Raw genomic sequence first — 19,731 nt, forward strand, 5'->3', positions numbered from 1 at the left:
AATATGGCATTGCATAAAATAGACTGCATCACCCCATATTGTTTTGTATAGGATAGCTCACACTTGAGAATGTGCTATAAGAACGTGTTTGGATGAAACTTTGTCTTCCCGCTGTTTCAGAGCTTTGCAGATCACCTTTTGTGATTCCAAATCTTTCCAGAGTTTACTCCCGAGAACATAAAGCCTTGCTGTTGCTGTTGGATTGATCTTTGTGGCTGTCATGTGACTGGAAGACAACGGTGTTCTGCATCATTGCTGACTGACATAACAAATCCACCTCACTTAAAATGAGCCTTTTTCAAAAAAAAACAAAATAGCTTGCACTTATTGTGCCTTTTCATCCTCAAAGTTCTCTGAACAAATTCTCAGGTCAAAGATTTCTTTCAGTATAGTTTCTGAAGGATTACTACTTCTCCCTTCTATGATTTAAACATGGATTTTCTAACATAGTAAGAATTATAAGTATTTCCATGAGTGCTTCAACACAGTGTCCTTAGCCCAACCATCTTCAGCTACTTTATCAATGACCTTCCCTCCATCATAAGGGCAAAAGTGGGGATGTTCAATAATAATTACACAACATTCTGCACATTCAGCACTGGGGACCCCTCAGATACTGAAGCAATTTGGATACGTATGCAGCAGCACGTGGACGATGTCCATGCTTAACGAGTATCATTCATGTCGTGCAAGTACAGGGCAATGATCATCTCAGACAAGAAAAAAATCAAACTTAATGTTCAAGGACATTCTTATAATGTAATCCCCCACTATTAACATCCTGGGGGTTACCAGGATGATAGTAAGTTAGACCAGCGAAATAAATACTGTGGATATAACTAGATCAAAGGTTGGGAATTCTGCAATGGGTAACTCACTTTGTATCCTCCTCCTTCAGAGGAGGATAAAGATGCCCTCCAACGCATCTCGTCCACATCCTGCACCTCCGCCCTCAGACCCCACCCCTCCAACCGTAACAAGGACAGAACGCCCCTGGTGCTCAATCTTCGCATAAAGCAAATCATACGCCGACATTCCCGCCACCTCCAAAAAGACCCCACCACCAGGGATGTATTTCCCTCCCCACCCCTTTCCGCCTTCCACAAAGACAGTTCCCTCAGTGACTACCTGGTCAAGTCCACGCCTCCCTACAACCCACCCTCTCATCCTGGCACCTTCCTCTGCCACCGCAGGAACTGCAAAACCTGCGCCCACACCTCCTCCCTCACCTCTATCCAAGGCCCTAAAGGAGCCTTCCACATCCATCAAAGTTTTACCTGCACATCCACTAATATCATTTATTGTATCCGTTGCTCCCGATGCGGTCTCCTCTACATTGGGGAAACTGGACGCCCCCCAGCAGAGCGCTTTAGGGAACATCTCCGGGACACCCGCACCAATCAACCACACCGCCCTGTGGCCTAACATTTCAACTCCTCCTCCCACTCTGCCGAGGACATGGAGGTCCTGGGCCTCCTTCACTGCCGCTCCCTCATCACCAAACGCCTGGATGAAGAACGCCTCATCCTCCGCCTCGGAACACTTCAACCCCAGGGCATCAATGTGGACTTCAACAGTTTCCTCATTTTCCCCTCCCCCACCTCACCCTAGTTCCAAACTTCCAGCTCAGCACTGTCCCCATGACTTGTCCTACCTGCGTATCTTCTTTTCCACCTATCCACTCCACCTTCCTCCCTGACCTATCACCTTCATCCCCTCCCCCACTCACCCATTGTACTCTCTGCTACTTTCTCCCCACCCCCACGCTCCTCTAGCTTATCTCTCCACGCTTCAGGCTCTCTGCCTTTATTTCTGATGAATGGCTTTTGCCCAAAACGTCGATTTTCCTGGTCCTCAGATGCTGCCTGAACTGCTGTGCTCTTCCAGCACCACTAATCCAGAATTGTATCTTCAAAAGCCTATCCACCATCTGCACAGGACAATCAGGATTAGGATGGAAAATTCTCCACTTCGTTGCATAAGAACCCACATATTTTCCTCTTTTAGGACTATAACTGAAATGGATTACTATAACTGAAATACTAGGAGAATTTTGCAACTTAAAAATCAAGTTGTATATTTTTGAGCTGTGTTGTACAATATTGTTATTTGAAGCAGAAAGAGGAAGATCTCAAGACTGAGCAGCACCAGCAGTTTGTTATTAAGTTGCCCTCTAGTTGTATTGCTGAATGTCTAAAAGCTGTAACTCTCGGGGGAGCAGAGAGAAACAAAGGCCTGAAGCAAAAAGCAACCATCTCTTCCCTTTCTCTCTCTGCATGTGGGCAGAAGACAATAAAAAGCAGCATGGTGGCACAGTCCTTCGCTCTGCTGCCATACAGCATCAGGCACTCTGGTTCTATTCCAGTCTTAAGAGACTGTCTGTGTGGTGTTTGCACGTTCTCCCTATGTCTGCACGAGTTTCTGCTTGGTGCTGTATTTTCTACCACAGTACAAAGATGTGAAGCTTAGTTGGATTGGCCATGTTAAATTCCCCCGTGATGTCGAGGGATGTGAAGTCTGGGTGGATTAGCCATGTTAAATGCAGGGTTACAGGGATAGAGTGCTGGCGACAGATCTGCGTGGGATGTTAATTGGAGAAATGCTGCAGACTTGATGGGCTGAAATGGCCTCTATCTGTACTGTCAAGATTTTATGAAAATTGGAAAAGCTTAAAAGAGGGAACTCAAACAAAAAAATGACCAAGGTCTACTTGCTTGACCATGGAATTGAATTGAAGAATGACTGTCAATACACAGGCAACACTTTGTCGTCATAAAAAACTGAAAGCATTTTAACCCACCCTTGAAATTTGGAATTGTGATCCTCAATTTTTTTTTACCCTATCTATATTCCTTTTCCATTTACAGTTTGTCTTTCTCTGTCTTAATTGTGAATAGGTTTGTGTATGTGTATATTTCAGGGTCTTGAAGGGGTGCAGTTGTAAATAGAAATCCTTTTCTCAGCATTTTTGTTAAAGTTTTGTCCACCTGGTGTGAATTGCTTTTGACCTGTATAACAGTCAGTCAGACATATTGATCACTTTGATAATCACAATGGGATTTTATATATTTCATTATGGCTTTTGGGACACTGGGACACAATCATCTGCATGTTCCTCGCAGTTAAGTGTGACACCTGGGTGAGTGCAGCTCCAACAACACTGAAGCAGCTTGATCAAATCCAGAACAAAACATTGCACTTGATTGATACCCCATTCACCATCTTCAAGACCCATTCCCTTCAACATTGTATCATCTGTGGTAGCAGTGTGTGCTGTTTATAAGATGTAGTCATTCAACAGCAACTTCCAAACTCTCAACCTCTACCATCGAGAAGGATAAGGCCAGCAGATGCATGGGAACATCATCACCTACAAGTTCCTCGCCAAGCCACACAGCATCCTGACTTGAAACTTCACTGTTGCTAGTTCTTAATCCTGGATTCCCCTCCTAACAGTTCTTAGGGTGTACCTACACCCCAAGAGCTGCAGTTTCAAGAAGGCAGTTCACCATTGCCTTCCGGGCACTTATAGATGGATAACACTGTGTTGACCCAGTGAGTGATTAGTGGAATACATTTTCTTTTGTCTTTGACGTCATTTAGCTTGCACTAGCAGTATAAGGTAAATCAAATTTTCAATATGTTAAAGGAAAGGATTTGTATTTAAATAGCTGCATTCATGATCTCAGATGTCCCAAGGCAATTTTAAAGCCAATGAGGTTTATTTAAAATGTTTTCACTATTTTAACGTACATAAATATGGCATCTGATTTGCACACAGCAAAATTCCACAAACAACAGTGAAGTGCATGACAAAATCTGTTTTGCGATATTAGTTTGGAGGTAAGTAGTGCCAAAGTCAATTGCAGAAGAGGAGCTCCCCTGTTTTCCAGCCTTTACATCTCCTGTGAGTACAAATGTAATCTTGCTTTAACGTCTCATCCAATAGCTCAGTGTAGGTCATTGTCTTGGAGAGAGGAGAGAAAAATTACCTGGTTAAAGTTGTTCATTTTAATATGCTTTCAAACATTTTAAATTTCTGTATTTAGACTCAAGCAGTGAGGATAGTGGTCTGTTTAGAAGAGGATTTAATTTTGTTTTTAGCTTGAATCAATTTAAAATATCAAACGGTAGTCAGCAAGCATCTTGAATTAAAACACGTTTTTTGGCAGTAATATTTGTCCAGGCACCCCTTATTTTTCTTGCATTCCAAAGTGTTTGCTTCAGCAAAACATCTGGATGTAAGGAACATTTGTTTTCCTTAACGGAGATTCATCATAAAGGTTCCACTTACAATGATCATTCTGCCTTTTGAGTGCAATTAATTTGGTTATTTTATGATTTGCTTTTAATCATACCTGTAGTTTGAATCAAAGAATGTCAACAATTAATTTCTGTAATATGGAAAGTGGTTATTTTGTATTTTTTACTCACCTTACATGGAAAGTACATGGTCCTTCTGTTATTTTATCATTTATAATAATTAACTAAAAGGATCCATTAAAACAACTTAATTGCTATTGGAACTGCATTTGTGGGATGAAATACATCCTTCAAGGTCAGTGGTGGCGACTAAACAACTGACTTATTCTCTGTTTGCCTTTTATACAGATCAGTTGTGTAGGCAAAATTATTGTAACAAATGAACAAAGCAAATCTAAGTTTGACACTTCACGAACTACCCATCTGTTACTGGCCATTTCAATTACAGCATAGCAATTAATTTTCCCATGTTCAAGGAATGTTAATGGAAAAGGCCAGTTTCATGATGTGACTTTTTCTTTATCAAGTCATTTTTATTCATTTGTTTCAAAACCAGTAAATTAATCTGTCTATCTTCTGCACTATATTTAACAGATAATTTAATCGTTAATGGTGTTTTGCAGCCAACCCATAATTGATGCAGCGTGAAAATGCTTTAACTTAAAACTTAATCTGTACAATTTGAAGGCGCCTCCTACTCATCCCAAAGAAAAGGCAATGCTCCCTTTCTACAGGATGTAACAGCAGAGGGTCAGTGGATGAGGATAGCAAATACCAAGTTAGTGATTACAGCTAAATGCACCAGAAACTGATATTGTATCATTGATATGGAAACACTGAGACTTGGAATAACAGCTGCTGAAGTTGTTACCTGAAAGCTATATGCAGGAACATATGCTCATAATCCAAGGTTTAGTGATGATATTATGAGTGGGCTGCACAAAAGCAAGCAGCTTCCACTGAAGTTATGCATCACTAAATGGTGGGCCTACTATTTGATGGGTATGACGCATGTTCAGTGTTGTAATCAAGAAGATGATAGTACTACATCCAAGTGTTTTCCAGTGAGTCAAAGTTCTGGGTTCAAGTACCATTCAAGAACTTGAGTACAAAGATCAAGGCTGACACTGCAGTGCTGTGGGTGTGTGGCACTGTCAGAAATGCCATCTGTCTATTACGCCATTAAGCTAAGGTCCTACTTGCCTGTTCTAGTGTACATCGAGGATCCCATAGTACTATTTCAAAGTAAATCAGAGGAGTCATCCTCCTGGCTAATATTTATCCCTCAATGAATACCACAAAAACTGTTTATATGATAATTAGCACATTGCTATTTGTGGGGGTTTTCTGTGTTGAAACCAGCAGTGGCTCCATTATGACAATCACTGCACTTCAAATTTATTCTGTTGACAGTAAAACATAATTTCACATGGCCATTAAAGGTACTATATTAATATAAGTCCTTCTTTTATTTTATCATTGCTCTCTTGTCAATGTGTATAGATTGGCACGTGGGCGGCACGGTGGCACAGTGCCTGAGACCCGGGTTCAATTCTTTAGGCGGCACGGTGGCACAGTGGTTAGCACTGCTGCCTCACAGCGCCAGAGATCCGGGTTCAATTCCCGCCTCAGGCGACTGACTGTGTGGAGTTTGCACATTCTCCCCGTGTCTGCGTGGGTTTCCTCCGGGTGCTCCGGTTTCCTCCCACAGTCCAAAGATGTGCAGGTCAGGTGAATTGGCCATACTAAATTGCCCGTAGTGTTAGGTAAGGGGTAGATGTAGATGTAGGGGTATGGGTGGGTTACGCTTCGGCGGGGCGGTGTGGACTTGTTGGGCCGAAGGGCCTGTTTCCACACTGTAAGGAATCTAATCTAATCTAATCTAATTTAGCTGGTTGAACTCCAAAATTACAAACCTGGGCTTCCCTACAGCAGTCCATTCCATCCACTCTTATATCATTAAAAATTGGATTGTGGTGTTACACATTATGTGTCACAAGAACGTCAATACTATTTCAACAGTTTAAAAGAATACATGATGAAGGGATATATTAGAAACCTAGAAACTAAGCAGCAACCATTGCTTAAGGTTATGGTATTAGATGGCATCTACTTTTAAAGAATTAAATGCTACCTTATTTTATTAACTTGGTCATAAAAGTGTGCCAACAACTACATTTAATATATGTAAACAATATTAAATTGCAACTGCTGAAGGGAATTTGATAATTTATTTAGTGATTAACCTATGCTATAGCAAGATATCTGAAAACCAGAAATTTGTTGTTATCTGGTATTGGCAAAACTCCAAGAGAGGAAATGAGTCAGTTATTTAAGTAAAGTTAGTTTCAGCAGGCTGGTACTTAACAACAATTAACATGGTGAAATATATAGTGGGTCAACTTGGTTTAATATTGTCATTCCTCAAAAGGGACTTTATAAGATTGAGAAAAGAATTTGCAGACCAATTTATTATTCTCTGTTTTGACACAATTTCTACTGCCTTCTGTTGGCAAAAGCAGACTGCTAGTGTGTCCTGTAGCATAGTGATAGCAACAGACATTACACTAAAATATAGTTGGAAAAAGAAAACGAAAAAGGCTGTTTTTAATGGTCTGAATTTTGCAGCCAGTTATAAAGGAATGCTACTCACTGATCAGCTCATTATCAACTGCCCATAAAAATCTACTGGGCTTTAGCGAACAGACTTGCTCTGACTTGGCATCTGATCCTGCACGGTCCTCTCTACTGGACTTTGGAGAGCAGGAAAATAACAGTATGTCTCTTCAATGCATCAAGTTGAGAGGAAATCCACACTAGCAGCACTTGAATAACACAGTATAAAGCACCAATAAACATTGGATTCAAATGATGTATAGAAAGAAAATATTAAAAGATACAAAAGAGGCAGAATGAGTAAAACGGAAATCTTGTATTGAATCACCAAACGCTAATGAAGTTCCACATATGCAAAATTACTTTTTCAAAATCAGACACTGCTGTTCAATATTTATCACTTCTCATGCTATCAAAACTCACTTGGTCCTAAATTCACAGTTCTAACCTTTTCAGCCATCTCAAGTTCAGAACTAGTAAGGAAGTGCAATAATTTTATGCAATTGCCTTTATTTAAATTGGACAGCAGGGTATCTTCTACAGCAGCTTCAATATTTGCATATTTAAGCAGCATGTTTGGATGCTAGAAAGTACTGTCTGATATGTACTGTTTCAACATGATCATTGTTAATTTTACTGATCGTAAAATCTATCCCAATGTGTTTAAAATTGCCAGAAACAATAAATATCACTGTTGTATTGCCTAAAAATGCTGTCCAAAGTTAGACGATTGTGGATCAAAAAATGAAACTTTAACTGTACAATGTCACCTCAGCAGCACTTTTTATATATATTTTCATTTATCCGTAAATGCAGTCAATTATTGGAATGAACCTCTTGTAGAAACTTGCACAGATTTGAGAGGAGTTGCATGTATAATGCAAAGTACAAGCTGACTATGGTATCAGTTTCACAAGTATGAAAGTCCTGTTTACGTTTATAAAAAAACATCCACCATTTGGCATTCCAGGCTAACTGATGGAAGACTGCCTAGTTTGTGCAGTATTTCTCACAAATATTTGAGCCTTATACCAAATTGATACAACAGATTGTCTTTTTAAAAATGTGTTCTAAACAGAAGCAGTTTGTTCTTCTACTGTATTTCTCAATTAAAATAATATTCAGTGGAATTAATTAATAGAAGCAAGATTCTGGATCTTCTGTTATTAGCTGTTACAGCCAAAGCCCAAGCCGATGCTGAATTAATTCTGTATCTTGATTGGTTTCTGCTGATAGAGCTAGCACAAGATGAGCAGCTGACAGATAAACTTAACAAAACAATGAAAGAACAGGCTGGTGCAATGGTTTATCTAAAACCAGAATTATTCCTAACAAGCTGGTCATGACTTGCATATAACTTTCATATGTCACAGTCTTGACTTACTTGACTGAGTTTCTCTTTTCGGCCCTGAGAGGGAGAGACTTTCTGGATTGAAGAGGAAACAACAAGCTGACAGGGTAGAAAAAAGAAAGGTCTTTTTAAAAGAGATTCTTCAAAAGAAAGAGCATAACCTACTGTTGTGGAATTTTCTTACTTCCTGGAATTGATTGCTGTCGGAACTTGATAATCCCTGTATTATAAAAATTATATATTCTCTCGCTCTCTCTGAGTAACATTACGAGAGATGGGTGGTTAAATCTGCAATTGCACTCTGAATGGCCTCAGCCAGTTAGCATCAGTCACATTTTGAGGTTTTGAGCAAACATAGTTACACAATATATGTCATTCTAACACAGAATGCCAGGGTTATAAGGTCTATCACATAAGAATATAATGTATGGAAAAAAAAGGTTTTTCAGTAACTTAAACAAAATTGAATGACGGCTTTTTTTTAAAGCCAGGTAACCCACAATGGATCTCTGTAGCAAGGTAATTGATCTCCACTGTCTTTTTAGAGTGAGCTCTTATATCTGATGTAATATATCAAGGGATTTGTTCAAAGCAAAAGAAGACTTGATAGGGCTTTGATCAATGAATTTAGCCAATGAGATGTTAAGTTTTACTTTAATGTTGACTATTCTCCACCTCTCCTCATCTCAGAATTACGTTGCCTTAAAATTACTCTGATCCATTCTTCTCAAGCATTTTGTGTCTGTTTCATGCATGAAAGGGAGAAGCTTTGATTTAATTTGAAAGATGGAAAGGTCATTGATTTTGCAGCAAGCCTGTTGGCAAGGAAAGTTGCTTTGACTTATTACATCTGAGCACCTTGATAAGCTGACTACAAAAATAATGCAGAAAGAAGCAAAGTCTATGGAGCTCCCTCAGTCTTAATAATGGGATTTAATCAAAGGTAACATCTGTTACTAATTACAATAGTATTCAAATTTATAACCATTTCTGAAGTCTGTAAAGTTGGTTTATTCTATAGGAAGCCTATTAGTTGCCTTAAATCATGCTTAGTTTTTAAAATGCGTTTTGTTCAGCATAGATGTTTTGGAATGTTTCTTGGACATCATATCAGCATTGCTTGTGTTTTTCTGGTTAGGCTTGGGGACCAGCTATCAAGCTTCACAATTATACACTTTAACCCTCAAATATTTTAAGTGTACTTGTAAAGAGGGCATCTATCTATCTATTGATTTTATGAATACATCAAAATATAATGTAAACAATGATTCAGCATTGATTTGTTCAGACTGCAACCTCTCTGCTCCTTGCATCTTTTTCAAAGGAATATCTCTCTCCCATGGCTCAAAATTGAGCCTCATGTAGTGCCTGTGTAGGGCATTGAAGATGTACAAGTCTCATTAAAATGATATAGTCACTGAAAGTGGCGTAAATGATGTTCGATTTTTCCAACCATTCTTAAAGCCAGAAACTTCTTAAGCTATATCAGAAAAGCTCTCATTACTGACTTTGTTTTGAAATTATAAATGATTTCCTCTCTTCCTGTTTCTTGTTTCTTTCAGCTTTAGTTGCAACAACTGCATCTGCTGGATTTGCAATGGCACCTGTACCCTTTGACCTTGGCTGTTTCCTTCTCGCCACTTTTGGAACAGGCCTTGCTTCCTGTGCTGCCAACTCCATTAACCAGGTGAGTTATTCACTTTAACACAAACCAGGCCAAAAACTGAGCACATTAATGTAGGATGTGAGTTTCACCACCTTTTCAGGGTCGGAAACATTTTACAGTATCATGTTTGTTAAAAGCACTTGCAAATTGGCAACCTCAATTAGCAAAGTAAAATCTTCGATATTTTTTCAGTGGAGTAAAGATGATCTTCTGGCCTTTCTGTTGACATAAAACTGACAAGGCAAGCTATTAAAATCTTCAAATTCTGCCAAAACTTAAATAAGCAATATGTATATGCACTTCAGATTGTATAATAAACTGTAAGGTTTTTATTTTCTTTTACTTTTAAATTGATGCATGCACCAAGTAATTTTAAGAAAGGGACAGATTGTCCTTGGGATAGTGGTTATATATGAAAAATGTCCTTCTGTCTGAATTTCATGATATAACCATGTGTGCATTTTGATAGTGTTTTATCATTGTTCACAACTGGTGCCTTTCTGTCTGCTGAAAGCCAGTAGCCTTGACCACTGAGGCCAAATTATATCAGTGCATGTTTCTGATCTTCAGGCAATCAATGTTTAAGAAGAATATTAGCTTGAAAGAAGAACTTGTGTTGATAAAGCATCTTCACATTCTTAATACTTCCCAAAATGCTGGTGATGTACTTTTGAAGCCAATCACTGTTACGTAGTTCAATGCAACAGGCACTTTGCTGTCTGTAAAATCCAAGCAATAGCAAAGACAATAAATGGCCTGTTGGTTGATTTTGATGCCAAGGACAAAAGAAAAAAAGAAGTATTATCAACAATAGAACATTTGGCACCTTGAGCACGCTCTGCTTTGCAATGCAGTCGTGGCTGACCTTCAGCACTGTTCCATTTTCCCAGCATTTTGTCATATCCTCGATTCTGAGAGGTCAGAAATCCAGATGACAAAATGAGACTCCCTGATTCTCTTTCAGTAATGCTGTAGAACATCTTGCATCCACCTGAATAGTCAAACAGGATCTTTGTAAAACAACACATTTCAAAGACGACACATTTAATGGTATCTAACATCCTCTGTGCTGTACTATAATCAGTCTTGGGATTTTTATTCAATTCCTGGCATGTATGGGTCCTTGACAGAATACAAAAGAGATTTACCAGTAAAGTTTCATGGACAGTGAATATCAACTCCAGGGTTGTTTGAAGAAACTTGGGAGGATTTCCTTGGAATAAAGGAAATTGAGAAGGGATTTATTAGTGATAAACAACCTGATGACAGGTGTAAATAATATGGCTGATGGAAAACTGTCCATTAGCTACTGGTATAATGACTAATGGACACAGGTTTAAGGTCTTTGGCAAGAACCACAGGACATTTATCAGGAGGAACTCTTTGTAGGCAATGATTTGCTGCTATTGATGGTTAAGTGGAAACAATTATTTCAAAACAAATTGGGTGAACACTTGAAGAAATACCTTTATTTGGTTAAAGAGGTCAAATAGAGTAGTAGGATTGACTGCACTTATCTGTGGATGGGCTGAATGGCTCCCTTTGGTGCCTTAGGTAAAGCAGGAGTAGGAAACAGCACTGTGGTAATGTGACTGGACAAGTAATCAAGAAAATCTTTCTTATGTTCTGGGGACATGGATTCAACACACACTGTCAGATGGTGAAATTTGAATTTAATAAAAATCTGATATAAAAAGTTAGCCTAATGGAAGTTGTAACCATTGTTGATTGGTATAAAAACCCTACTGGTTCATTAATATCCTTTAAGAATGAAAGTGATTTCAGACCCATAGCAATTTGGATGATTCTTAATAGTTCTCTAAGGAATTAGAGATGGGCAACAAATACTGGCTTAGCCAGTGACACTCACATCTCCCGATTGGATTTTTAAAGTATTGACTCGAGAGTCAGACTTGACTGAAGGCAGGATGATGCTAACTGAATCCAATTGCCTGTTAAAGGTTTTGCATCTGCTGTGAATGGCTTAGCTTCACTATTGATCACTCCCATAAGCAGTCTGAATGTCATGTTATTACTAGAGCTGATTCACACTATCCACTTGAGTATAAACCTGAACCATGGCAAACAACTCCTTGTGACCTGAACTGATATCTACCCATCCTTTTATGTATCATTTTTAGTCTCTCTGAAAGTGCTCTGTAAAAAGACTTGGTGACACAGACTTGGTAAGCAGCTTTATTTCACAGGGCAATACACTAATCTACTGCAGGAATTGCAAAACCTGCGCCCACACCACGTCCCTCACCTCCATCCAAGGCCCAAAGGAGCCTTCCACATCCATCAAAGTTTTACCTGCACATCCACCAATATCATTTATTGTATTTGTTGCTCCCGATGCGGTCTCCTGTACATTGGGGAGACTGGATGCCTCCTAGCAGAACGCTTTCGGGAACATCTCTGGGACACCCGCAACAATCAACCCTGTGGCCCAACATTTCAACTCCCCCTCCCACTCTGCCAAGGACATGCAGGTCCTGGGCCTCCTCCACCACCGCTCCCTCACCACCCGATGCCTGGAGGAAGAACGCCTCATCTTCCGCCTCGGAACACTTCAACCCCAGGGCATCAATGTGGATTTCACTAGTTTCCTCATTTCCCCCCCCCACCTCACCCTAGTTCCAACCTTCCAGCTCAGCACACCCCCATGACCTGTCCTACCTGCCTATCTTCCTTTCCACCTATCCACTCCACCCTCCTCTCTGACCTATCACCTCCATCCCCACTCCCATTCACCAATTCTACTCTATGCTCCGTTCTCCCCATCCCCCCCCCCACCCCCCACCTTTCCTCATAAAACAAACCTCCCCTTGCATTCCAGGTAAACTTTCTCTGAACTGTTTCTAATACATTTACATCCTTTCTTAAAAAGGGTGACAATACTGTGCACAGATGTGGTTTTACAATTGCCCTGTAAAGCTGAAGTTTGGCCACTTTTGTATTTGATTCCTCTCGTAATAAATGATAATATTCTATTAGCTTTTCTAATTATTTGAGTTACTTATATCAATTCATACATGAGGACATTGATATCCCTCAAGGGCTCTGCAATTTCTCACCATTTAGATAATATGTTTTTTGATTCTTTCTTCCAAAATCGAAGAGTTTCACATTTTCCCACATTATACTCCATTTGCCACAGTTTTGTCGACTCTCTTCACCAACCTATATCTTTTTATACTCTTTCTATATGTCTTTTTCATAACTGAGTTTCCTATGTATCTGTGGCATAACAAATTGACCACCACCCCTTTGTCCAAGTCATTAGTATAATTTGTAAACAGTGAAGGTCATAGCATCGATCCCTATTGCACATTCGTTATATCTTGCCAACCTGAAAAAGATCCATTTATGCCTATTCTCTGCTTCCTGTGAGCCTGCCAATCTTCTATCAATGCAAATATTCTAATCCTTGCGCCACAAACTTTTATTTTGCACACAATGACTTTGTGGCACCTCAGCAAATGCTGTCTGGAAATCCAAGTTCAGTACATGTACTGGTTCCCTTTTATTCACAGTACGTGTTACCTCTGAAGAATGTCAATAGATTTGTCAAACATGACTTTCCTTCCACAAAATTATATTAAACCAGGCTAATTACCTTGAAGTTATCCAAGTTCCCTGCTATAACTTTTTTAAATAATGGTTTCTAACATTCTCCCAAGGCAGATGTAAAGCTAACTGCCCTAAAGTGCTTTGCTTTTTGATTAGAAATTATATTTGCTATTTATCAATCTAGTCAGACTACCCCCAGACTGGAAAATTAAAACCAATGCATTAACTATCTCATTAGCCACTTCATTTAAGACCCCAGAATGAAGGCCATTAGGACCTAGAGACCTATCAGTATGCAGCTGCAACATATTTCCTTCATACTATTATGTTGGTGCTTGTGACTTTTGCTGAGTGCCTCCCTCCCTTCCATTTTCTGCTTTATTATTGCTTCTGGAATGTTACTTGTATCCTCTACAATGAAGACTGATAAAAAATACCTGTTCAATTCATCTGCCATTTTCTTATTTTCATTACTAACTCTCCAATCTCAATTTCTATAGGATCAATACTAACATTAACTCTTCTTTAAAATTTATAGAAATACTTATTATCTGTTTTTAGGTTTCTAGCTAGTTTTTCTCCTACTCTAATTTTCTCCGACTTTATTAATTTTTTTGGTAATTTAAAAAAAAATTCCATCCTTTCTTATGACCTGCGACTTGCTTTTGCATAATTATGTGCTTTTTCTTTTGTTTCAATATTATTAATCCCTGATGGTGGGTCCACCCATTGGAATTTTTCTTACTCATTAGAAAGTGTCTATATTATCTATTCTGAAATATCCTCTTAAATGCCTACCACAGCATCGCTTTTGAGGTTTCTTGGATTCATGCTCGCTGTCCCTTCCTATCAAAGTCCATTTATCATTTCCCATAGTATACCTTTCTCTATGGTCTTGTCTCAACTGTTTGATTTACCACATCTTGCCAAATTTGTTTCCTTGCCCCACTATTTACATTAAAGTCCTCTCTACTTCCTTAGTTATGCAGCTGGCAACAACACCTGCCCCAGGGCGATTCAGGCAGACATCATCCCATTGGAGCAGATGCCATTTTCCCCAGTACTGGTACAGTACTGCACAAAACAAAGTTATCTTTTTCTGCTCCAGTGTTTGAGTCACGCAATCGGCTGTTGAATCTGATTTACCTTATGGCAATTTGCAAATGGTTGAAGTCGTAAAGCTAAGATATGACCTTTTGAGGTTCAGCCTTTTTATTTGACACTTTGCTTCTCATTCAGAGTAAGTAAAACCAACTCCATTGTCCTGCTTGTATTGTTGATGCATACATAATCCATGATGACTGGATCCTTCCTCTCTCACTTCAAGCTTTGCAGTACTTAGCTTGCACTAGGACTATAGAGTGATTTGCATTTTCGCTTTTTCTGATATTAAGTGATGAATTAATGATTTGCATTTTATACTAGAGTTCACAACATCGCAATTCTAATAACTGTTCAAATTAACTGCAAACTGAAATCCTTCAAACGATACACCATAAAGAAGTTGAATGAAATACATTTAACTGAATGTCATCTCCTCCAATATAAACAGATGTGGCTTCTTTCGGTTTCATAAACATTTCCATTTTGCACTTCAGCTTTTGGGTCAAAACCTGAAGCTGGCTATGTTGCACTTTTTAAACTATAAATATGTTACATGCAATTAAGATAGAACCTGTGGTAGTGCCACTCTGTCTCAGTTGCAACAGGAACTTCTCTGGCAAGTATGCAATTGACTTGTCCAGTTTTATTGTTTCAGCTGTTTGAAAAACATTGGTTGCTAGCAGGATTGTAAATCTCCAAATTTTGATTTGAGTTGTTCAAACCATGAAAAATAATTTGACAAACCACTTAATTTTAGAACATGTTAGAGAGTAACATTCCACAGCAGTGATTGGCCTGTGTGGAGCTGCCTTGGTTTGAGCCAGACACATTGCCTTGAGCAGTGGTGCTTCCTTTCATCTCTTCATTAAGTGACTGTGATAGCAACGTGTCAAAATATTTCTTGATTGTTTATGGTGCTGTTTCAAAACTGAATTTGAAAATACAAGTGTCATGTACAATTTGAGAGTAAGTGCATATTTCTAATTAGTAATAGATGAGGTTTCATTTGATGAATCAGAAAATGATGCAAACCAGACAATAAACTTCTGAAGGCCAGTAAAGCACTTTAATGAGAATTAACTTCCCTGCTAACCTCATACTAATACTGTAGTATGAATGAAATTCTGTTCAAATACTTTTTAACACCTAGCATGTGGTTCCACATTTATCTTTTTTAGCGGAACGTTTATACCAATTAAGCTTCTTCAGTTCCCACTATCAATGTAATTACTGTCATTCATTCATGAGCAGCTTTAGTTCAGTTTTATCTGATTATTTACTTTGCTCTAGAATAAAGGACAACTTTTTTATGCGGTTGTCAGTCACAACTGGATTTGAAGTTTTCAATTTATACGTAAATTTCTGATGTCTTTTACATATTTATTTTTGGTCATCTTTGTATAAACTTATTGGTGATAAAGACACATTAAATTCATGTGATTGCATATTTATAGTGACATTCGAGATACAAGCAAGAATAAGCAATCGCATGAATTTAATGTGCCTCCTTCATCCATATTTTAAAAAGATTATACGAAGCTGACCAGTTTTCCCCAAGGATCTATTCTTGACATTTTTTCATTTCTCATGTATAAGCTCAGTGGCGTTATCCAAAAACACTACCTTAAGTTTTCTGAAGAATGTGAACTGCACCTACTCTGTCATCATCTCGCTTGACTGCATCCATGTTACTAAATTATCAGACTGCTTGTTCCACATCCAATTCTGGATAAACAGGAATTTGCTTCAATTAAACATTAAGGAGAATGAAGCTATTGTCTTTAGTTCCTGCTGCAGAGTCTGTTCACTAGCTGCTGACTCCATCCATGTCACCAGCAACTATCTATAGTTAAACCAAACTATTTGCAAACTTCATGCCATATTTGACCACAAGATGCCATTCTGACTGCACATCCATATCATCGTTAAGACTATCTATTTCAAGCTGTGGGGATTGCATGACTCTACTCTCTGCCTTGTTCATATGTTGGTGAGACCCATATCTCTGCCTTTGTAACCTCTAGACTTAAATATTGCTGGCCAGCTTCCCACATTCTTGGCTCCTTAATCTTAAATTCATCAAAAATTCTGCTATCCATAACACACATCAAATTCTCTTCTGTTACCCCTACCATGCTCACTAACTGACATTTGTTTGACGTTTAGCAATGCTTCAATTTTAAAATTATCATTGTTTTCCAGTCCCTCCATGGTCTAGCCATTCTGTACCTCTATAACCTCCACTAGCCTCAAAACCCCTTGGATAAGTGTGTTCATGTAATTTTGCCATCTTTAGCATCCTCGATTTCAATTGTTTCATTTTTGTGGCCATGCCTTCATTTGCCTATACCCTGAACTTAGGAATTCTTTCCATAAACCTTTTCAAGTCCTTTTCCTCCTTTAAGCTATTCCAGCCAATCGGGTTGATTGAAATAACTGGCTGTTTGTTATCTTGTTACTTAGAGCAGTAAGTAAAACTTCCATTTTGTGAATAAAATCAAAATATTCCTTTTCCTTTGACTTTCTACAGAAAATCCAACATTTGTCGACAGATGGTAGAGTTTAAATATTTTTTTCAGTTGGCTACATTCCAGTAAATCACCGAGTTTACTTAGCAAACTCACAGCAGACAGTTTACCTTAGGTTAAATGTGTAAATAATAATAAGACAGTCCCTCAGTCATCCAATTTAACACAATTACCCCAAGGACATGAACCATAATTTTCACTTAGTTAGAATTATTGTATGAAAAGTGCAAGATCAAAGTTTGACGCCCATAATAAATATTGTTTAATATAGCCACAGATCTTTTTTAAAGTAAGACAGGTGAGTTTGAATTGACACAAGTAGTTTGCATTACTGACTGGTTCTATAGCTGAATCATAATTTTAAGATTACATGGATACTCGTGATTGATCTGAGCAGCTGTATGTAGAAATGATGGATCTCTTGCCAAGGTCTTGGTTCGCAAATAATCATCACACTGAGAACAAAAGCATTCCAGAATGATCAAAATGAGAAAAAGTTGTTAAGAGATAGAACAAAGGAAAGACTATCATTTAAGCCATCTTTTTCAGGTTCGTCTGAGAGTTGTACTTAAAACTACAATTGTTGTCTTTGACTGTCAAGCTAGCTTTCATGGACTGTAAAAGAAACTCTCTGAACTCTATTATTTGTTTTAAATTTAGCTTCATGCTGTTTAAAGGTGTGCTTTAGCAGCTTTTTAAATGGGGGCATTGCTGCTTGATGTTGCCACAACATTCATTCTTCCCATTGCACTTGTACGATATTTCAATGACAGTGCTCAATTCTGAGACAAGATCATGCAGTCAAATAAGAACATGGAATCACAAAAAAAAGGAACAGGAGTAGGTCATTGAGCCTGCTGTACCATTCAATAAGACCAAAGCTGATGTGATTGTGGCCTTGACTCCGTGTTTTCATCATGCATAATTCTTGACTTCAAAGTCAAATCAAAAATTCATCTAATCTACTTTTGAATATATTCATTCAGCTAGCCTCCACTGCTCTTCATGGAAGAGAATTCCAAAGACTAATGGCCCTTAGAGAAGAAATGCCTCAACATCTCTCCCATAAATGAGAATCTCCAATTCTAGATTCCACCACAAAAGGAAAAATTATTTTAGCCTCTAACCAAAGAAGTCCACTCAGAATCTGTGTTTCAATAAGATGGTTGCTACTTCTAAATTCAAATATAGGCTCAACCTACTCAAAGTTTCTCATAAGACAACCCCTTTAACCTAGGATGGTTAACTCTCTCTGAGGATTAACTTTTGCAAATGTCAATACATCCCTCCACAGTCCTCCAGTTAAGGTCTCCCAAATGCTGTGTAGAGTTGTAGTAAGACTTCTCCATTTGTATTCCATCCCCCTCGTAATAAAGGATAGCATTCTATCTGCCTTCCTGATTATCTACTTGACATTTTTGCACTATTGGAATTCACATTTCTTATTTCATTCACTATCCACCACAACAGCAGGTAAAAATGAGATTTTGAGAAGGAGACTAATCTGACCAGTTCCAGACTGCTTTGTTGTCAATCCCATACTAACGCAGTTAGCCAGGTTGAATTTTGTAATCATCTCTTTCTGCAAAGTTGAAAGAAGAACAGTGGTTGTAAGGTGCACTGTAAGAAAGATTACATATAATGTAATCTGTTTGACTCAAATTGCTGTTGTATATGTTTCTGGCATGCAGACGAAAAATTTTAGACCACTGCTCTTATTTTATTCAAATTGCCAGAAATATTCTCCATGTGCTGCAAGTGAATGAAAGGTTCTTAATCTAACCAGGATATAGCAGACATGTTTCTGTCTCCCCTGTTTCTATGTTTGCATTTTTGACCACCTATTTACAACATAATTTCTGAGAATCTCAGGATTGTTATGGTGCAGAAGGATGATGTTTGTCCCATTACGTCTGCATCAGTTTTCTAAATGAACATTGAGTTAGTGCCTAAAAGCAAATTACTGCGGATACAGCTTTGACAAAGGGTCAGTTAGACTTGAAATGTCAGCTTTTTTCTCTCCTTACAGATGCTGCCAGACCTGCTGAGATTTTCCAGCCTTTTCTCTTTTGGATTGAGTTTGTGCCATTCTCCTGCCTTTACCCCATAACCTTCGGTATTCATCTATCAATCAAATCATCTAAAACCAGCTATTGCTCTTTTGAATGCCTCAATTTATCCTGTCTCCACCACACTTCCAGCACTACATGGTATGTGGAAAAGTCTTTTGCAAAATATCTGTGTCGTCTTGTTCGCAATCCTTTTATACGAAGGAATAGTTACTCCTTATGTACTCTGTCCAGGCCCATTTTTTACCTATCTAGGACCATTTTTGTAAACCTCTCTGCATTCTTTCCAGTGCATTTGCAGTCTTCCTAATATGTGATTCTCAGAACTGAACATAACATTCAATTGAGGTTTTGTTAGTGTTATACAAGATCAGCTTGCTTCTGTATTTTATGGTTATATTCATAAAGCCTTGGATACTGTATCATCTATTAAGTGTTCATTCTCCCTTCCCTACCTTTAAAGATTAATGCAAGTATGCGCTCGGGTGTCTCTGGTCCTGCAGAACTTTTAGGTAACGTTTTTTAGGTTATTCTGAATCTCCATATTTTTAACAAAATGTA

The 19,731-nt window shown here is 38.4% G+C and overlaps 1 protein-coding gene across 1 annotated transcript in view; it reads left to right on the plus strand.

Moving 5' to 3' along the window:
- Positions 1–19,731, plus strand: part of cox10 (cytochrome c oxidase assembly factor heme A:farnesyltransferase COX10) — a 144,587-nt gene that overhangs the window by 40,987 nt on the left and 83,869 nt on the right. The window contains exon 4 of the mRNA XM_072558340.1: positions 9,793–9,917. Coding sequence (XP_072414441.1) covers positions 9,793–9,917 — 125 coding nt within the window. The remainder of the gene's footprint in view (positions 1–9,792; positions 9,918–19,731) is intronic.

This window comes from Chiloscyllium punctatum, chromosome 39, assembly GCF_047496795.1.
Source record: "Chiloscyllium punctatum isolate Juve2018m chromosome 39, sChiPun1.3, whole genome shotgun sequence".
In the NCBI taxonomy this organism is placed as follows: Eukaryota; Metazoa; Chordata; class Chondrichthyes; order Orectolobiformes; family Hemiscylliidae; genus Chiloscyllium; species Chiloscyllium punctatum.